At 43.6% G+C, this 19,947-nt stretch overlaps 2 protein-coding genes across 2 annotated transcripts in view; both read left to right on the top strand.

Annotated features, from left to right (window-relative positions):
* cep152 (centrosomal protein 152) overlaps positions 1 to 7,611 on the top strand; it is a 62,910-nt gene extending 55,299 nt beyond the window's left edge. The window contains exons 25-28 of the mRNA XM_067971489.1: positions 526 to 629; positions 3,480 to 3,636; positions 4,718 to 4,824; positions 5,826 to 7,611. Coding sequence (XP_067827590.1) covers positions 526 to 629; positions 3,480 to 3,636; positions 4,718 to 4,824; positions 5,826 to 7,012 — 1,555 coding nt within the window. The 3' untranslated portion in view covers positions 7,013 to 7,611. The remainder of the gene's footprint in view (positions 1 to 525; positions 630 to 3,479; positions 3,637 to 4,717; positions 4,825 to 5,825) is intronic.
* An 8,364-nt stretch (positions 7,612 to 15,975) lies between these two features.
* On the top strand, positions 15,976 to 17,221 carry LOC137301622 (probable G-protein coupled receptor 150). Its single transcript, XM_067971168.1, has one exon. It carries the CDS (start codon positions 15,976 to 15,978, stop codon positions 17,152 to 17,154), a length of 1,179 nt encoding a protein of 392 aa, XP_067827269.1. The 3' UTR covers positions 17,155 to 17,221.
* The last annotated feature ends 2,726 nt before the right edge of the window (positions 17,222 to 19,947 follow it).

A 19,947-nucleotide genomic window follows, 5' to 3' on the forward strand; every position in this document is an offset into this window, starting at 1 on the left:
CAATTGGAAACATCCAAGTTTAACTGTTAGGTGATATTACTGTCGGGCAAAATTGCAGTACACTGTTATCCCCCCAATTTGCATACCAATAGTAACTTCCAGACATATTTCATTCTAGCCAGTTTTGGTGCTAAAATTTGTGTAATCCTATTCCAAGCAATATGTTGTGCGATAGGTAGTAGGACTAATGTTGCGTACGACAAAAAAAAAACTCATTTAGGCAATGTCAAGTGTCTGCCTAGACTGTACCTGTCACAAATCACAGAATTGTTTACTTCCAACAGAATATGAAAAATAAGTGAATGAGAATCTTTATGTTCCATCAGAGCCTAATTTTAGACAAGTAAATCTTGCGTTTCAAATTTAGTTAGTTCCAGTAGATACGAGTCCAAAAAATAGATCTTCAATTATGGAGAATTTGCTAATTATCTGACCAAGATCTATAGTTTTAGTGCTTTGCTATTTTATCTAATATCAATTGAGGATAGAATGAGTTGTGTTCAATTTTTTTTTTCTCTATTTCAGTTTACAGGAAAATTGGAGCTCCAAAAATCCATGCAAGTCGATCTCTACAAAAGGATTAGAAGAAATTCGGCATCAGTATTTGAGAGCTGTGGACAAAATTAGAGGTACTTATTACCGATAGTCTAAATTTGTGTGTGCATATCTTGAATGGAACATAGGAATTACTAGTCGAAAAAAGATCACGGTCCATCTAGTTTGCCTTCTACCATCCTGGTAGTCGCATGATACAGCGATAATGGAGTAGTTGACTGATCATGGTAGTCAAATGAATTGAAATTGATATTACATAAATTGATCTTTGAGTATGATCTTAAATTGCAACTTATTGATTCACATTTTCCATAGCTATTTCAAAGAAACTATTCACTTGATCATCCTCCTCTGTATTTGGCACAATAGACTGTTCTTCAACTTTGTGTGTATCCTTCTGATGGGTTTGTAATACATTCTGAGTATAAAAGGGTACCATGCAACAAATTCCAAATGATACCAGTTCAATCGATGAACTGTTTCTAAATATATTTTATTGATCTTGATTTGGAATTCGGAGAAGGGTATGTTCAGATGTGTTCCCATATATACAATGGTATAAATTTTGAGTGAGCAGTGATTAGTCAATCAAAATGCTTGCATTTTAAATATAATTTATCTCCCAATTTTTATTTTGCTCATCCTTTCCAGCCAATTGGCTGAGAGAGAGGGGTGGTGGGGGGGTGACTTGGAGGAGAACTGATTCAAATACATCAACTTGTTGAGGTGTGTGATATATTGGAGGGATGTAAGGAATCTTACAACACCAGGTTATAGTCCAACAGTTTTATTTGAAAATCACAAGCTTTCGGAGGCTTTCCCCTTTGTCAGGTGAGTGTCGGATTCCTTGAAAATTACCGCATTTTTAGTCACAGAACAATGCCTGGTGATTACATATAATCTTTCCAACTTCCCGTTATCAAGGCAATCAAAGGAATTGAATAGTGTTCAGACAGACAAACATTAGATACCAGACTACTGAATATACAAACGGCCAGAACCAAAGACTCTCTCTCCCTCCCTGTCTATAACCTGGTGTTGTAAGATTCCTTACATTTGTACACCCCAGTCCATCACCGGCATCTCCACATATTGGAGGGATGTTCATGATGCTGCTAAATAAACAAATTGTGTTTTTTTTTATTCGTTCATGGGATGTGGGCGTCGCTGGCGAGGCCAGCATTTATTGCCCATCCCTAATTGCCCTTGAGAAGGTGGTGGTGAGCCGCCTTCTTGAACCGCTGCAGTAATGAAAGAATGTAGCACTATTGGAGGTGCTGTTAAACGAAGGCCCTTTCTGTACCCTCAGTGGGCGTAAAAGATTCCGTTGCACTATTCAAAGAAGAGCACGGGAGTTCTCCCGGTGTCCTGGCCCACCCTCAACCAAAACTATCAAACCAGATTATCTGGTCAATTATTTTATTGCTGTTCATGGGACCTTTCCCATTGCAAACTAATTGTCACTTTGTTTACATTACAACAGTGACTATACTTCAAAAAGTACTCAGGGATGTCCTGAGGACATGAAATGCACTATAAATATGCAAGTTCTTTCTTTATTCTTTCTGTGCTAGCTAAATTTCTGTCATGCTCGCCTGAACCATTGGAATCTTCTTTACCAGACTATTCAAAGGACAGCACTTTCTGAAGTGCATTAACAAGTAAACTGGAACTGAATTTTTTCAAAATTTCAAAACCAGATTGGTATGTCAGTTTACCTCCATTGGTAACACACTCTTATCTAGGTCAGAAAGTTGAGTTCAAGCCCCATATCCAAGCTTGAGCTCATTATCTAGGCTGACATTCTAGTGCAGTTCTAAGGAGGTACATCATTGGAGGTGCTGTCCTTTGGAAGATTTGTTACAGTAAGGTCTAGTGGCTCAGGTGGATGCTAAAGATCCCAGGGCACTATTCAAAGAGCAGAGGCTTCTCCTGATGTCCTGGCCAATATTCCTCCTTCAACCAATACCACCAAAAAATAATGGTTATTTATCTAATGCTATTTGTGGAACATTGTTATTGTAGAATGACTGCCACATTTACCCACATAACACATCACACTACTTCAAAAATAATTCTTTACATGAAGTACATGAGACAATCTGTCTGCACACTGATTGCCTTGGCAACGGGCAGTTGAAAAAACTGTCTGTACTCACCAAGCATTGTTCTGTGAATTATAAATGCGACTTCATTCCGAGGATTTCATTTCCACATCGTTCACCTGAGGAAGGAGGTAGCCTCCGAAAGCTTGTGAATTTAAAATAAAATTGCTGGACTATAACTTGGTGTTGTAAAATTGTTTACATTAGAAAATCAAGTATTAGATTTTATCTAATAGGTGATGGACTTGATTTACTGCGATTACCAATATATTAAAGTGGTAGTACTCTAGTTCGAGTCAGGTTGTGGGTTCAAGCCCCACTCCGGAGAGTTGAGCACATAATCTAGGCTGACATTTCAGTGCAGTACTGATCAATTACTGCACTGTCAGAGGTGCTGTCTTTTCAATGAGACATTAAACTGAGGCCCTGACTGCCTTCTCAGTTGGACGTAAAAGATCCCATGGCACTATTCAAAGAAGAGCAAGAGAGTACTCCAAGTATCCTGACCCACATTTATCTCTCAACCAACACCACCAAAAAACAGATTATCTCATTGCTGTTTGTGGACCTTACTGTTTGCAAATTGGCTGCCATGTTGCTTATATTACAGCAGTGACTACACTTCAAAAGTACTTAATTTGCTGTGAAGCATTTTGGAATGTCTTGAGGCTGTGAAAGGCCCTATATAAATGCAAATTCTTTCTATCTGTGAGGTATACTTCTTTACCTCCTACCAGAGAGAAAAATGTTTTGTGCTGCATTTATAGACTTTGACATGATTTAGCTCTGTGTCTTGAGAGTTTTTCTTGCTTTGTGCAGGAGACATGCTGTGTTACATTCAAGAGAGCAAAGAGCGAGCAGCTGAAATGATTCGTGCAGAAGTACTGAGGGAACGTCAACAAACTGCACGAAAAATGCGAAAATATTACTTGAACTGCCTCCACCAACTCCTCGCAGACAGTGGAAAGAATGAAGGGTAAAAATCTTCATGTTGCAGTTTCTGTTAGAACATTGTTTACTGCAGTTACCAATATATTAAAGATTGCAACATTCATTTGTAGCACTTTAGGGGATTTGAGACAATACAAATAAAGCCTTCTTAAAGGAACAATGTCCCTTTGATGCACAGGCTCTTAAAGCTGTCTGTCTGAAATCAAAGATTCAATAGTGTCCCAGACTAGAAGGTCACAGCTATGAGTCCCAGGACTCAATCCCTTTTAAATCTGCCATCCTCAGCTTTTTGGGAGATCATGAAATGGGTACCTTGAACTAGAATAGAGCTTTCCCGTTCAGGGAAGGGGAACAACTGATACAGGTTTCCTACTGATTAACTACGGAGCAGCATAGGTCAGAGAAGTGCACAACATGAATGACTTTGCTGTGTAGGTTGAAGGTAGCCATATGTAGATGGTTGCCTGTGATGGGCAAAGAAATGGAAGTACTAGCAATCCTGGACATTCCATATTTATTTTTTCAACCCATCTGTATTTGGTTAAGCGCTACATTTTCTTGTCTTTGCCATTTTTTCTCCTGTTCCTTTACCTTCCTCTTCTGAAGGCAACAAGCTGTGTAGGGACATCCTTCCACAGACACCAGCAACCCTATGTACCTCATAGCTGACTAATCAACTGTGGAGACTATCATGGTTGAGCTTGACCTTGTTCACTCGTGCAGTTTTTAAAAGTACACTCATGCTCTTTTAAAATGGACTGCTTAAAAATGTATTTAGTTTAAGATATGACATTATAAAATAAAATTCACGCACGATGAACCCTTTTTAGAGTACAGTGACTTATGTAGACAAATTGACTATACTTGTCATTACAAGAAAGGGATCATTTCTTAGTACAGAATTACTGCTTTGGGATTTTTATAAACGTAAAACATTACTTTGTTACTGACCTCTACACTCATCAGTAATAATAATCTGCTACTTGTGAAAAGCCCAGTTACTTAAACAGGAGTTTGTGATCATTTAGAATTTATGGGCTGAAGAGTCTAGTTAATTATTCAGGCAATATAGATTGATTTTAAAATGTCCTTGTAATTTTTTACAGTGCTGAAAAGAGGATCATGAATGCTGCTAGCAAGTTGGCTGCAATGGCCAAAGTTTTAGAAACTCCTCTTCTGAATAGAAACCGTAATAAAGCTGAAACCCTGACTGGTATGTATGGTATTTTGTAACATTACATTTTTCTTACTTTGATTTTTAAATATGAATAGTTTATTTATAATTTTGCTTTTGTTAGTGATAAATGTTTTATGTTTTGACTTTATTTCAAAGTGTAATATGATGTTAGGGAGTCAACTTTGCTGGAGAGAATAAATATATTTTTGCTAAACTTCAGTAGTATAGCATGTTGGTCCTGTCACACAATGTACCAAGAAGTAGTAGGGTATGTCTATTTTCCCAAGAGAGATAGAAAATGGAGTTGCCTCAAGCACTGCTTATAGTTACTAATGAGCAGCATTTACAGAGACCAGAAAGCAAAATGATTGCTTGCCCTCATAGCTAGAGAATAGTATATGTAATTGATGGGCCTAAAAGGAGAAAAGGGGACATTTTTAATAAACATAAATGCCTGTTTTATGCTGTAAATTGTTACGTCTGGTACCGGCACTGATCAATATACTATATTGGACTCGTGGGTCACTGCCATCATTATGGGAGTTTTATCCTTTTAACTTTGGAGGCAGGAATGTGTTTTTGCTAGCAGAGCCCTCATGTCAGTGCATTTTAATGCATTTTATATAATTGCTATGCGAATGGATAATGTTAAATGGAATGACAGTTAGGTATGATTAAGTAAAGTGTGTGCATAAGAATGTGGGAAGATTAAATCTTAGAGCCAGCTTTGGTGTAACCCTAGTTTTTTATAGCTTGAACATGTCTGGCTAATTGTTTTCACCGTTACTGTGACCTATATGATAAAGAACTATTGTTGTGAAAGAGTTGCTATTTAGCAGTTACAGTTCAGGCATGTTGCAGATAATTTTCTGTGCAAACTTTGTATTGCATCTGGCTTCTACTTGTATCTGATGAGATTACTCCCCTTTTTATTCAGTGCCAGCATTGATACGTAATTCCTTACAACCTACATTTTTCACATGGATGAGATTTTATGTATATGTGTGTTTTTATTACTTGTCTCCTTCTACCTAAAGCACATCCAAATAAGAAAAGTTCAGGACAAACTCAAATAATTTCTGAGAATAATCGAGAGACCACTGGATCCGTGCACAAGCAGACAAACCACATTGAGAAACCGTCTTCTAGTGAAGTCCGAGTCAGAAAATTCAAAAAACACAGAGCGGGCCATGAACTTCATAAAGTATGTGTGCCACACAGTTTGAACAAAGTATTATATGATGCAACTGTGGAGAATGGCACTTCAGATGAAGAATTGATTACAAATAGTAAACAAGTTAACGTTCGTAAAATTGAGGGAAAGTCTGGCATTTTACAAAAGGATACTACTTCCATGTTGCATGAGTCTAAGGATGGGCATCAAATGAATGGTGCTGTGCCTAAAGCAAAGATTCACAAAGCTGCTAGTGTTGCACATTTTCAGAATTCAGCCAAGCACCTTTCCCAAATATCTCTCAGCAAAGCACGTGCATTTAGCTCTATTGATAGTCTTTCAGACAGAGCACCATTGCAAATGACACACGATCAGGATGGTGTGCCACCATCAAAAGGTTTTATGCATTATTCAGAAGAATATGTCTGCTCAAAAACTCTGCCCAGGACATCATCTGACGTCCAAGAAACCCCTAAAAGAGATGAAGGTGATTGTGTTACCAACCTTGAAGCTAGGACATCCTGTAAACTGGACACTTTCAATTTGAGGCAGACTGATGGAAAAACGTGCCATCTAGATGATTGTAGTACACCGATTATATGCACAGGGTCACGTGGCATTTCTATGCCACTGTCAGCTACAAACTTGCCACATAAAACAGTTTCCATGGCAAATGGTATTGCACAAGTGCCATCCTCCATTTCCTCTGTAGCTTCTGAAATTAGCTCTCTTTCTGATGATGAAAATGTTTGCTTTTCAAGCAAAACAACCCCAGTTGTGTCAACGATACACACTGAACAAATACAAAAGGTTGCAGAAAGCGACCTTTCAGCCTTTAACAAGGACCAGTTGAGTACAAGAACAAAGTCTCATAAACATATTAACCGCACTGAAACTGAACTGGCATTGAATGATGGGACGGCAAAGGCAAGTAAACCATACCATGCGAAAGAATATCTCCATAAAAAGTATCCATCACACATGATCTCCAATATGGGGGTAATTCAGCAGGACAGTGGATTTGACAGTCCGTTCCTTAATTTTCATTAGTTGAGAAGTGTTACCTTACACAATAAATCCATAAGCCTTTAAGATATATTTTATGCCACTGAGCTAATAGTACAGGTTTTTTGAGTAACCTGTCACTGTTCATAGTGATTTGTGATATAAAAAGTTTGTAATTTAAGTAATTGATATGTTGTAATATATTTGCACATATTTATATGTTTCTAAAATCTATTTTTATACCACAAACTATGATTTATGTTTTGCTGTTTGGTTTGTATGTTCAGGTGATTTTTGGGACAAAATGTTTCTTTTAAGATACCATGCTAATAAAGTGTTCTTGGATTTTTTTTTTTAAATAGACTGTCGGTATGAAAGTAGTTTAAAAACGTGAAACGGTCAATCGGTGTCTGTCTAATTCAGTAGCAGCTGCGTTTGTGTTGTCTTTAATTCTCTTTAATGTTCTTGTAGCATCTTTCATCCAACAGCACTAATGCCTGAATTGGAGTTTTCCACACCCTCTTAGTTGTATTTTTTTTATTTCAAAATATACTTTATTCTATAAAATGTAAAGATGCACACGGTTTACACACAGTTCAAATAAAGGACATAAAATGCAGCTCAGCAGTTCAAAGCAATACAGTGCCGATCGTATACACTATTATCTCATTATTACAATTTTAAAACACCATACATATTTTCTAATACATTCTGTACAATACAGAATACAAGGAAGTACAATACAAGGTGGGGTGGCTTTACACGGTGGCTTTTCCCCATAGGGCCTTTGCGTAGTTCGCACCTCGCTTCAGTGCATCCCGTAGCACTTACTCCTGGACTTTGGAGTGTGCCAGTCGACAACACTCTGTCGTGGACAGCTCCGTCAGCTGGAAGACCAGCAGGTTTCAGGCGGACCAAAGGGCCTCCTTCACCGAGTTGATGGTCTTCCAGCCGCAGGTGCTATGTGCCTCGGTGTGCGTCCCGGGGAACAGCCTATAGAGAACAGCGACCTGTGTTACCAAACTGGTGGGGATGAATTGGGATAGATACCAACACATCTTTCTCCACACCCTCTGCGCAAAGGGGCAGCCCATCAGGAGGTGGACAACAGTCTCCTCCCCACCGCAGCCTTGAGGGTAGCTCGCAGTGGCGCTGAGATTCCGTGCGTGTTGGAAAGACCGCACTGGGAGGGCCTTTCTCACCATCATCCAGGCTATATCCTGATGCCTGTTTGTCAGTTCTGGGGATGAGATGTTCTGCCAAATGACATCGACCGTCTGGTCGGGAAAAAGCCCGATCGAATCCACCCTCTCCATTCCTTGCAGGACTCTCAACATTTTGTGTCGACCACTGTCTGACGGCCTTGTGGTCGAAAGGGTTCCTCCTCAGGAACTTCTCCACCTGGGACAGGTGGGGGGAGGGACGGCCCAGCTGGAGTGACATTTGGTGTTTGCGTATTGGGGCTCTACACGCATCGAGGCAGCCACACACAAAGGTGGCCATCAGGATCAGAGCAGCATTGGGGACCCTCTTTCCTCACCCCCCCCCCCCTTTGTCTGAGGGCTTGTACGTGGTGACCCTGTGGCCGCGTTCTACCTTGGACCTCCATACAAAGTGGAAGATAGCTCAGATGACTGTGACGGTGGTGTTGTGGGGAATGGGCCAGACCCTGACCATGTAGAGCAACACCGCAAGTACCTCACACCTTACCACCAAGTTCCTGCCGGTTCTAGAGAGTGATTGCCCCACCCACATACTAAGCTTCTGTTTGGTCTTGGCGATCCGCTTCTCCCAGTTTTTCATGCAGGCCTGGGCACCCCCCCCCCCCCCCCCCTTGAACCAGACACCCAGCACCTTCAGGTAGTCAGACCTGATGGTAAAGGAGACAAAGGATCGGGTCTCCCACCTGCCAAAGAACGTGGCCTCGCTCTTTGGTTCACTATGGCCCCCGAAGCCAGATCGAAATGGACGCAGATGCCCATCAGTTTGTGTACCGACTGCTGATCGGAGCAGAAGACGGTGACGTCGTCCATATATAGGGATGCCTTAACCGGAGAGCCTCCGCTGCCTGGGATCGTCACCCCCACCCCCCTGATACCTGCGTCCTTCCTGATGGACGTGGCAAAGGGCTCAATACAACATACGAACAAGACCATGGAGAGGACAGCCCTGCCTGACTCCAGATCTGATCGGAAAGCTCTCCGACTCCCACCCCTTGATTAGGACTGCGCTACGGATGTCCACGTAGAGCAGTCGGATCCAATTGCGGATTTCCTGCCCAAACCCCATTTTGGAGAGCACATCCATCGTGTACGTGTGGGATATTCTGTCGAAGGCCTTCCCGTGGTCCAGGCTGATGAGGCAGGTGTTCACCCCCCACCCTCTCCTGCACATAGCCTTGCGCTGCTAAGGGATACGATTGCCTATCAGAGATCTTTCTGCCGGGTACAGTACAGGTTTAATCCGGGTGGATCACCCATTCCAGAGCAGACTTGAGCCTGTTGGCGATAGCCTTAGACAGAATTTTGTAGTCGACATTTAGCAAGGAAATGGGTCGCCAATTTCTGATTTCTTCCCTCTTCCTCCTTCCACATGTAGATGAGGGTGATGATGCCTTTCCTCGTGGACTTTGAAATGCTGCCTGCCGCTTGCGTACCCCCATACACTTCCAGTAGGTCTGGGCCTATCCAGCCCCACGGAGCCGAGTACAACTCGACCGGTAAACCGTCACTTCTCGAACGATATGGGGCATAGATAAGGTAGATAGTCAAAATCTTTGAGTTTTTTGAAGGGGTAACCAAGAAGATAGATGAGGGCTGTGCAGTAGACGTGGTCTACATGGACTTTAGCAAAGCCTTTGACAAGGTACAGCATGGTAGGTTGTTACATAAGGTTAAATCTCATGGGATCCAAGGTGAGGTAGCCAATTGGATACAAAATTGGATTGATGACAGAAGACAGAGGGTGGTTGTAGAGGGTTGTTTTTCAAACTGGATGCCTGTGTCCAGCGGTGTGCCTCAGGGATCGGTGCTGGGTCCGCTGTTATTTGTTATTTATATTAATGATTTGGATGAGAATTTAGGAGGCATGGTTACTAAGTTTGCAGATGACACCAAGATTGGTGGCATTCTGGACAGTGATGAAGGATATCTAGGATTGCAACGGGATCTTGATAAATTGGGCCAGTGGGCCGATGAATGGCAGATGGAGTTTAATTTAGATAAATGTGAGGTGATGCATTTTGGTAGATCGAATCGGGCCAGGACCTACTCCGTTAATGGTAGGGCGTTGGGGAGAGTTATAGAACAAAGAGATCTAGGAGTACAGATTCATAGCTCCTTGAAAGTGGAGTCACAGGTGGATAGGGTGGTGAAGAAGGCATTCGGCATGCTTGGTTTCATTGGTCAGAACATTGAATGCAGGAGTTGGGATGTCTTGTTGAAGTTGTACAGGGCATCGGTGAGGCCACACTTGGAATACTGTGTACAGTTCTGGTCACCCTATTATAGAAAGGATATTATTAAACTAGAAAGAGTGCAGAAAAGATTTACTAGGATGCTACCAGGACTTGATGGTTTGACTTATAGGGAGAGGTTCGACAGACTGGGACTTTTTTCCCTGGAGAGTAGGAGGTTAAGGGGTGATCTTATAGAAGTCTATAAAATAATGAGGGGCATAGATAAGGTAGTCAAAATCTTTTCCCAAAGGTAGGGGAGTCTATAACGAGGGGGCATAGATTTAAGGTGAGAGGGGAGAGATACAAAAGGGTCCAGAGGGGCAATTTTTTCACTCAAAGGGTGGTGAGTGTCTGGAACGAGCTGCCAGAGGCAGTAGTAGAGGCGGGTACAATTTTGTCTTTTAAAAAGCATTTGGACAGTTACATGGGTAAGATGGGTATAGAGGGTTATGGGCCAAGTGCAGGAAATTGGGACTAGCTTAGTGGTATAAACTGGGCGACATGGACATGTTGGGCCGAAGGGCCTGTTTCCATGTTGTAACTTCTATGATTCTATGACCAGACAGCCTTTGTCAGTTCATCCAATGTCAGTGGCCAATCCATGCTCTCCCGCTCGCTGTCCTCTAAGACTTCCGTGATAGAGGACAGGAAGGACTGGGAGGCCGTGCTATCTGTGGGCTTCGCGTCGTACAGCCCGGCATAAAAGGATTTGCTGATCCTCAGTATGTCGGCCTGCGACGACGTCACCGAGCTGTCTTCCATCTTCAGGCTGCTGATCACAGAGGTCTCTCTGTGCAGCTTCTGGAAGAAAAAGCGCGAACACTTCTCGCCCTGCTCCATGGAGCGGACTCTGGACCGGAAGATGATCTTTGAGGCCTTGGAGGCGGAGGTGAGGCTAGTTGGCCTTTCACCTCTCTGAGTTCCTCCCTGACATCAACCCCTATCGACTGCAGCTGCAGCAGATCCTGCATGCTTTTCTGGTGCTCTGACATTTCCTTCTGTCTCTGTCTCGCCTTCTGAACATCTTTGAGGATGAAGAACCTCTTGATGTTGGCCTTGATTGCTTCCCACCAGTCTACCCTGGAACAGCTGGACCTGTCTGGCCTGGCCTGGCCCAGGTGTGTCTCTGCAGTGCTCCATCTGCAGGGTTGCTGAAGACATTGCGAAGCTTTGCGTCTTTCACCACCTCCATCAGGAGTTCGGACTTGGTTTCCAGTATTCTGCCGTCCCTGCTGAATCGGCCAGCTGCATCGATGATCCAGTTGGAGTCTCCGGCAACCACGACTGGCCTGGAGGTCGCCAGCAGCATCAGGAGATGCTGGAAGACCTCCATCTGCTCGCTCCTGAGGGTCGGGGCATAAACGTTGATCAATCTGAGCAGGGCATTCTTGTACTGAACGTCTGCAACGAGCAGGCGGCCCCCCACCACCTCCCTTAATCTCGGTGATGGTGAATTGGCCGGCTCGCAGCAGAATCCCCAGACCTGAGGAACGACTATCGTTGCCTCCCGACCGGATCGACTGCCCCTGGGTCTACGTGCGTGACCACTGCTGGTAGTTGCTGGTGGATCCCGCACTCCTGCAAGAGCAGCAGGTCCCTCTTGACCCTGGATAGGTAGTTCAGGGTCGCGGCACATCACATAGCCAATTTAATACTACGCACGTTGATGGATGCAATTTTTTAATTCGTTTCAAAGATACAAAAGGACAAACCATTAAGGTCTTACAATTGTATCAGTCCAGGTTCTACGTTACTGTCCATTTGGAACCCTCAGTCCAGATTCTGCATTTCTGGATAGTCCTTGCGCTGAGGAAGGACGTCTTCTCTGTTGGGGGAGGGTCCACGCTCAGTGGTCAACGGCAGGGTCTCGTGGGGTGGTGTGTCCGTGAGATCCACGACCAGGTCCGACTCCTCCGCTGTCGCCGGTGGTTTGCTCAAAGCGAACGTCGTGCTGCTCCCGGTTTCTCGGAGTTGGGGGACCTTGCTCTCCTGGTTGCTACTCCCGGCGTTCCAGTGTTGGGGTGCACTGGGCATGTTGCTGCTCCTGGTGCCCTGGAGCTGAGTGTTGCTGCTCCCAGGTTCCTGGAGCTGGAGCGCGTTGTCGGCGTGGCTGGTCACCGTCGCATTTTGCCTCTTTCTTTGATAAAGGTAGGGTTCCCTCCCCCCCTTTCCTTGTTCATCAGCCTAGGAGTGGTCACTGTTGTCTGTTGGGACTCTACGCTCCTCTTGCTGCTGGCCGCACCTTTGGTGTTCATGCCTCTGGTCCTACGAGACTTCCTCTTTTTCTTTCCTTGTGTCATCCATCCTTCATCCATCCCTGGTTGGACTTCCATCGACTCTGCATTCTCAGTGGTAGTCTCGGGGCTGGGCGTCGGGGTTTGGTTGCTTTCCTCGACTCTCCCTTCCTGCTCTTTGTCCTCCTCCTGGTCTTTGGCCCTTTCATGTGGGACCACAGCGGGGGGGAGGGATCTGGCCTCCTTTGGGGCAGCCACGACTGGTGCTCTCTTCTGTGTCACCTCGCCTCTCGCTGCCCGTGCATAGCTGTGTCTGCGGTTTGGACAGGTTTTCTACAAGTGACCAGCCTCTCTGCACTTGGCCTCCTGACAGTCCGGGGTTTGCCGCAGAATCGGCACATTCTGGGCTGCCCCTGGTACACCACGAGTGAGAAACTTGATGGGAGATGGATGATGTTTCTGTCTGCATCCGTCCTCAGCTTCGCCTGGATGTTCCTCTTACTGGTCCAGATCCCATGCATGTCCTGGATATCAATGCTCTGGTCCACTCCATGCACGTATCTTTTGAGGAACATCAGCACATCCACGACAGGCACTTGTGGGTTAAACATGTGGACCGTTAGCATCCGTTCCTTGTCCTGCGGGAGCGCGAAGAGCGCTTCCGTGGTGAGGAGCTACAATGGTGCTTCCTTCCCCTTCTTGAAAGCCTGGAACATCTTCAGGCATCCTTCAACGTTCTTGAAAGTCACGTCGAAGTATCCGCTCCTCGGGAAGTCCTGCAGGCAGAAGATGTCCAGTGGCACGAATCCACAGGCTCCCAGCAGAACCTTCCTCACAAAGACGTCCCGCTGCCACTACGAGGGTCCTTCACCCGTCCTTGCGGTCAGCCTGATGGTGTTGCGCACCCCCTGCCCAGGTGCTCAGGAAGCTCTGGTCGCCATGCCCGCTGCGAAGAAAAACCATCTTCAGCTTACTGGAAAAAGGCGTTAAACCGGTCCCCGGCCAGCATTGAGATCCACCTCTACGTCAGCAAAGCTACAAACAGATTATAGCTGTTTCTACTTATCCTGGGAGATCTGCCTGCTGGATCACAGACTCTCCCCTGCCAGGTACACCCTTTTAGTTGTAACCACTGGGAGACTATCCAAACGTGTAAGCTCTTCATTATGATGCATAGAGTAAAACTAAAGTAGTTGGAATGTGCTTCCTCTTTCATTTGGAGGTGGAAAAATTATTGAACACTGCGTCTGTAAAACTTTTACTTTTCTATAATACCCATTTAAATCTATCCTATGCTACACTACATGCAAGGCCTCATTCTCAATTCACAACTTGTTCTTTATCTTCTTTTGTTGAAAGCCCTCCATTTTTGGCTTCTTTTCTATAATTAATAATGCTAATTAGGTTAGCAACTTTGTGGCCTTTTTTAAAACTAGTTTTTATAGGCCACCTTAACAGTGTTTGGTATTCTCAGAGAATGGTATTTTAAATTTTCCACTTTGTCTTTTGGTCAAGCCATGATTGTGTTATTGCCCTGACTCAAGTCCTGTAACTGTTACCTTGGCATCTGTTGGTGCCAGTAGCTGGAATTCTAAAATTCCACATCCTGCCACTGACTCCTACCCACACAAGGTGCCCACTAATGGTACTTGCACTGTTTTCACATATTGCAAGCCTCTTGCAGTGTGCCAAGTTTTCAACAAAGGCTCATGAGCACTGAAGCTTGATTCTGGAAGAAAAGATGTGGGGCTTATTGTATTCCATTGCAGTACTGGCAGATCACTGCTCCTTGGACGAATTTACAGGTCAGGACATTTTAATTATTGGAACACACTCCCTGTGAACATTAGCCCAGGTGCAGAGAGGGGACGGGATGTCCAGTGCTATCATGCAAAACTTAAAGGCTGCTGGAAAATTTAACGGGATGTGGCCACTTACCACATCATGCATGTTTGAGCAGCACATTAGCTGATATTGCAGGGCTAGTTGGGAATGAACCACAGGCATAACAGTTGAAGGACAGTGATAACCTTGCCAACCACTGGCGGTGGAATTCCTATGTTGCAATTTGACTGCTGTAGATTGCAAAACTCTGCAACTGGTTCCATGCTGAGCCTGACCAAGCTGGGAAAGTTATCCCTGATCATTGATGTATGGGTGTACCAAGGCCTTCAGATATGGTCTGGTGCCTGCTGATCTTTACATCTGAAACCACCTCAACAGTGAAATATGGTATTTGAGGCATTTTAAAAATGGGCTTATCTTAAGGAGTAAAAAAAATGGCCCTCCAAAAATTTAGTTTCAACAATATGGAAGAAGTTTAATAAAAACAGTACTAAAAATGTACTGTAGACATTGGGAAAAAACACACATGAAACTTGTTCCAAATGGGTTGATGAGGAAAAAGGCAAACCTGGGACAAATCCTGCAGAATTGTGCAAGGTGTTGATTAACTGTGTGTCAAAGACAACATTTATAAAGCACCGTTAATGTAGAAAAAATCCCAAGCATTTTTCAGAGACAGAAAAGAAACTGAGGCTGTGGCATGGAGAGTTGGGAAAAGGTGACCAAAAAGATATGTTTTAAGGAAGGAGGGAGAAGGAGAGAGGCAGAGGGTATGACAGATGGTTTAAGGCTTTGCCACCAGTGGTGGAATGAAGGGACAGAGGCATGCACAGAAGGATGGGCCAAATGGCCACCTGTTCTGTCAATGTCTGACTGATCTGCTGCGTGATTCCAGCACTTACAGTTCTTTGCTTTTGACCAATACATAACTTGCTATACCCTTAATATTATCTAGTGCTGCTTTTATAGTGCAATATCTAATTAACTTTACATGTTCGTGGGAAGATTGCTATCCGAATACACCTTCCCTAAATCTATAATGAGAAATTAATATTCATTTATTTTAATTTATATTTCGTTGATACATTATTTCGGATAGTTGATAGATAATTATATCTAGTGCTGTATGTAACAACAACTTGCATTTATATAGCGCCTTTAAGGCGCATCACAGGAGCGATTATCGAACAAAATTTGACAGAGTATTCAATCGGTTTATATTTCCGTCCCCTTCGGATAGGCTGAGATATTTCCTACACTGTTTACGAGCTCCTTATGTTTTCCTATATTTGGTTCACTTTAGTCACATGTTCCACTATTTGTCGTTTTATCTCGGTAATTTGTAGCTTGAACTCCCCATCCCTGCAGTTTTATAAGGTTTTGAGACATTCCCGAGTAACGAACGGAACATTTTTTTTAAAAAAAACGGGAGGCACCAGGAGAAAGCCAAACTTTGAAAGTGCAGCCGGAGGATGGATCCCTCTGGATCTCCCGCCACCGTCTCGGATTCCGCTGGGTGGGTGTCCGGGGAGCTGGAGGTCGGCGCAACTGGATTACCATACAACAGGAGGAGCCGCCTCACCGCCCTGCTGCTGCTGTTCCTGTTCGCACTGATGGGGAACGCGGTGGTGATCAGGAACATCTACTGCAGTTGGCTCAGGAGGAGGAGAAAGAGCCGCCGGATTGACCAGCTCTTCCTGAACCTGGCCGTGGCTGACCTGTGTGTGGCGTTACTCACTCTCCTCTCTCAGTTGGTCTGGGAGGGACTGGACAACGTCTGGCTGGCCGGAGACGCGGGCTGCAAGTTGGTCAAAGTGGCTCAAATATTCGGCCTGGCCGCTTCATCCAACATGATTGTCGCGGTTGCGCTGGAGAGGCAGCGAATCATCACCAAACCGCTGGCTTCTCCCATGTCCATTAAGAAACTTAGCGCTTCAGCCTGGGTCTGTGCCCTCGTTCTCTCCATTCCACAGGCTTTCGTGTTCAGAGAGACCATGGTCCACTCCACCACTCGGTGCCTGAACGTTTTCCACAATCTGCCCCAATGGCATCTCCAGATGTACATCATGTACGGGGCGACGGTGGTGTTTTTCCTGCCCTTTTGTGCACTGTGTTGTGCCTATACCCTGATCCTGTGCACCATTTGGAATAAGGAGCGCACAGTGCACGGCTCCGGCGGGGAGCCCACCCCGGGCTGCACTCGCGTCCGTCTCAACGCCACCAACAGCGTGCTGCCCAGGGCCAAGATGAAGATCATGAAGATGACCCTGGTCATCATCCTGCTCTTCATCGTCTGCGGCTTGCCTTACTTTGTGGTCGAGATGAAGGTAGCCTTTGGGGATGTCACTGAGCTGGATGAGGAGGTGACCGCCGTCCTCGGCGTTTTCGTCGTCTCCAACAGCGCGGTCAACCCGTTCGTGTATCTTTTCTTCAGCTCGAAGAACAGGTACCTGAAGAGACTGGGGCAGGCGGTCTGCTTCTGCTCCACCAAGGAGCAGAGGGTCAACAGCGAGTCCCTCCAAGTATCCCAAACCCCTCAACTGAGAAAAGCAGAAGGTAAAGACTGTGAAGAAGAGATAACACTCGACATAAATACCACTGTAGTCAGCCCGATGGTTAGGGAAAGTGCCATGAAACTTTACACAGAATGAACAGTAGTTAGATTTGGTAGTAATTAACTATGAGGGAAATTAGAAAATTCCCTGTGATAGAATCGCCCTGTCCGTTTAGAGTGTTGAAATCGTTAAAAAAATTAAAATATTTTTGCTATCTGAAGTTCATACAGTAACGCACTGATGCAGTGTACTTGGCTAACTTTCTGTTCTGTTTTAAAATGTGTTTACATGATGTACAAATCATACTCATTTTGTGAGATGTTTATTTCTGCTGCTGTGGGGACATATCCGAATCCACACAAATTAACTAACACTGTTCCTATGCGTTCTTCTTGGCGATCAGCATGTTGGAACTTTACCTGCAGAATCGGTAGCACTTTTCTGTTGAATTTCTTTACCCATTGGGATGTTTTATGATTCCCTAGATCTAGCGCAGAGGAAATCTTTCCCCTTTATTCCACAAGCCTCCCATCCCATCTTGGTCACCGAAAATTTCTACAAAACCAACCCTTTTCAATCGGGTGTCAGGTTGTGCAGATTAACATCAGTACATTGCACAGAGATTTACCTTAGTTTCACATTTTTATTGTGTGCGGTATTTGGACACCAGATTTTTCCATTGCCGTTTCCGTAACTCATATGCAAACGAGTTGTGAAAACGGTGATGGAAGAATGTTGCTCTTCAAACACAACACACAATTTTTTAAAAAACAGATATGGTTTACTGATGTCAGTTTCACACCCGGACACCATTTGAACAGTGTGCATGTCTTTAGATGAAATACGCAAGTCACTTCAGTGATAAATGGTTAGTTTTGGAAAGTTGTTCCTGCAGGAACAAATGCTGTTTTGTGCATTCTGATAAAACAGCATAGCTTTATGTGGGTTAGGTTATTTTTAAACCAGCAATGGATGTAATGAAAGAACGAACTTTCATTTATATAGCACTTGCTCTGAACTTTCCAAAGCACTTTACAATGATTGGATTAATTTTGAAGTGTAGTTACTGTCATATACGGAGATGTGATTGCCAATTTGTGCACTAACAACAAACGAATGAATGACCAGTTTATCTGTTTTGGTGGTGTTGGTTGAGGAAGGAATGTTGGCCAGGACACTGGGAGAAGTCTCTGCTCTTTGAATATGTTTTGGGATATGTTATGTCATTTCATCCAATAGTCAGCACGTCTGACAATGCAGCACTCCCCCAATACTATATGGAAGTATTGTCTAAATTGTGCTCCCAAGACCATAAATGGGGTCTAAATCCACAGACTCAAAGGCAAGAGTAATATAAATTGAGCCAGATAAGACATTTCTCTCATGTCCGTTACCATCTATATTTTTGTATAGGACCATGTATCTGCTGTTGCAAGTGTAATAAATGTTTGTTTCAACTAAAATATCGTTATGGTATTTTTTTGTTTGCTAGGTGGCAATTGGACAGGACTACAACAACACTATATGTTTCAGGAAATTGACCCCATGATTGGTGAAAGAACAGACATTCTTAAATTGTGCTAGGGCTTCAACAGGCAAGTCTGGCTTCCCTTGGCCTAATCCATGCTCCAGCAACCCAATTTAGGAAGTGGTGATTAATTCTGCATTTGAACTTCTGGATACAAAAGACCTACCAGTTTTAGGTGACACAAAGTTCTACGGGTGTTCTTACGAGTTTTGAAATTGGTTATTTAAGATCATTTGTGTAATTGGCCCTTGAAATATCCCACCTTTTTCAAGTAACATACAAGAAATGTAGTGTTAGGCTGCAGTTACATGACCACTTCTGTATCAATGTGAAGCAGTTTTCAATGTACAGTGATGCAAAAGTGGTAATATAAATCAAAATGGCAATCTGACTCCTGAGCTCACTAAAGCAAGAACTGTGAGATTACCTCAAATAGATAATCCCATCTGCTCTGTCTTTATAATAGAATTAGCTGTCTGCTGGGTGGATCCTTGAACATGCATCCAAGCATGCATGCACGGAACTCAATTGTCACTGAATTAAATGAGAGGTGCAGCTGGCGGTATAACTCAGGTCAGAGTTACATCACATCATCCAGTCTGAATCCAGTATATGTGATCTAACTACAGTCTTGCATAGACTACACAAATGCAGAATATTAGTCTTAACATTTTGTCACATGCCATTCCTGTTTTGCCATTATTGCTTGAGGTGGACAGCCAGGTCAGGCATACTCAAGTCTGAGGGTATGGAGATGGGACTCTCATCTCTATTTTCTCCTTGCCTTTCTGATCAATTCTACAAATTTAGATTGTCTTGATTTTGTCACCTGTAAATAAGGTGCAACACATTCTGTAATATTTTTAATTCTGTTACGGAAGTAAGAATAACTTAAGAAATAAATATTCTTTTGCCAATCGCCTTCTAACTGATATCTATAAGCACTATTATCCTCATGCCACTGCAGTAGTAAGTCACAAAACAAAATTATAGTCTACACAAAATAAATTATTAACATTTTCCTGTTTAAAATGAATTTAGTTCAAGGCAATATCAAAATTTTATTGTGGATTACAATTTGCGGATTTAATTGAGAAACCATTGTAGCTGATTACAGGAGTGAGCCTGAGGTTAATAGCTCACGGGTTTACACTGCTGCTTTATGTCCAAAGAGATGTTTCTGTGAAAAGTTATTGCATTGTAGAGATGCTGGATAATATAAGTTCTCAGGTTCCCTTGGACTGAATAAAATACCATAACGGGAAAGTACATTTTATTATTACAGTACCAGCTATTTGACATCAGTGGGCTACGGTTATGAGAGCTTTAACAAGAGTATTGGCCATTGATGCCAAATCACA

The sequence above is a fragment of the Heptranchias perlo genome, chromosome 34 (genome assembly GCF_035084215.1).
Source record: "Heptranchias perlo isolate sHepPer1 chromosome 34, sHepPer1.hap1, whole genome shotgun sequence".
NCBI lineage: Eukaryota > Metazoa > Chordata > Chondrichthyes > Hexanchiformes > Hexanchidae > Heptranchias > Heptranchias perlo.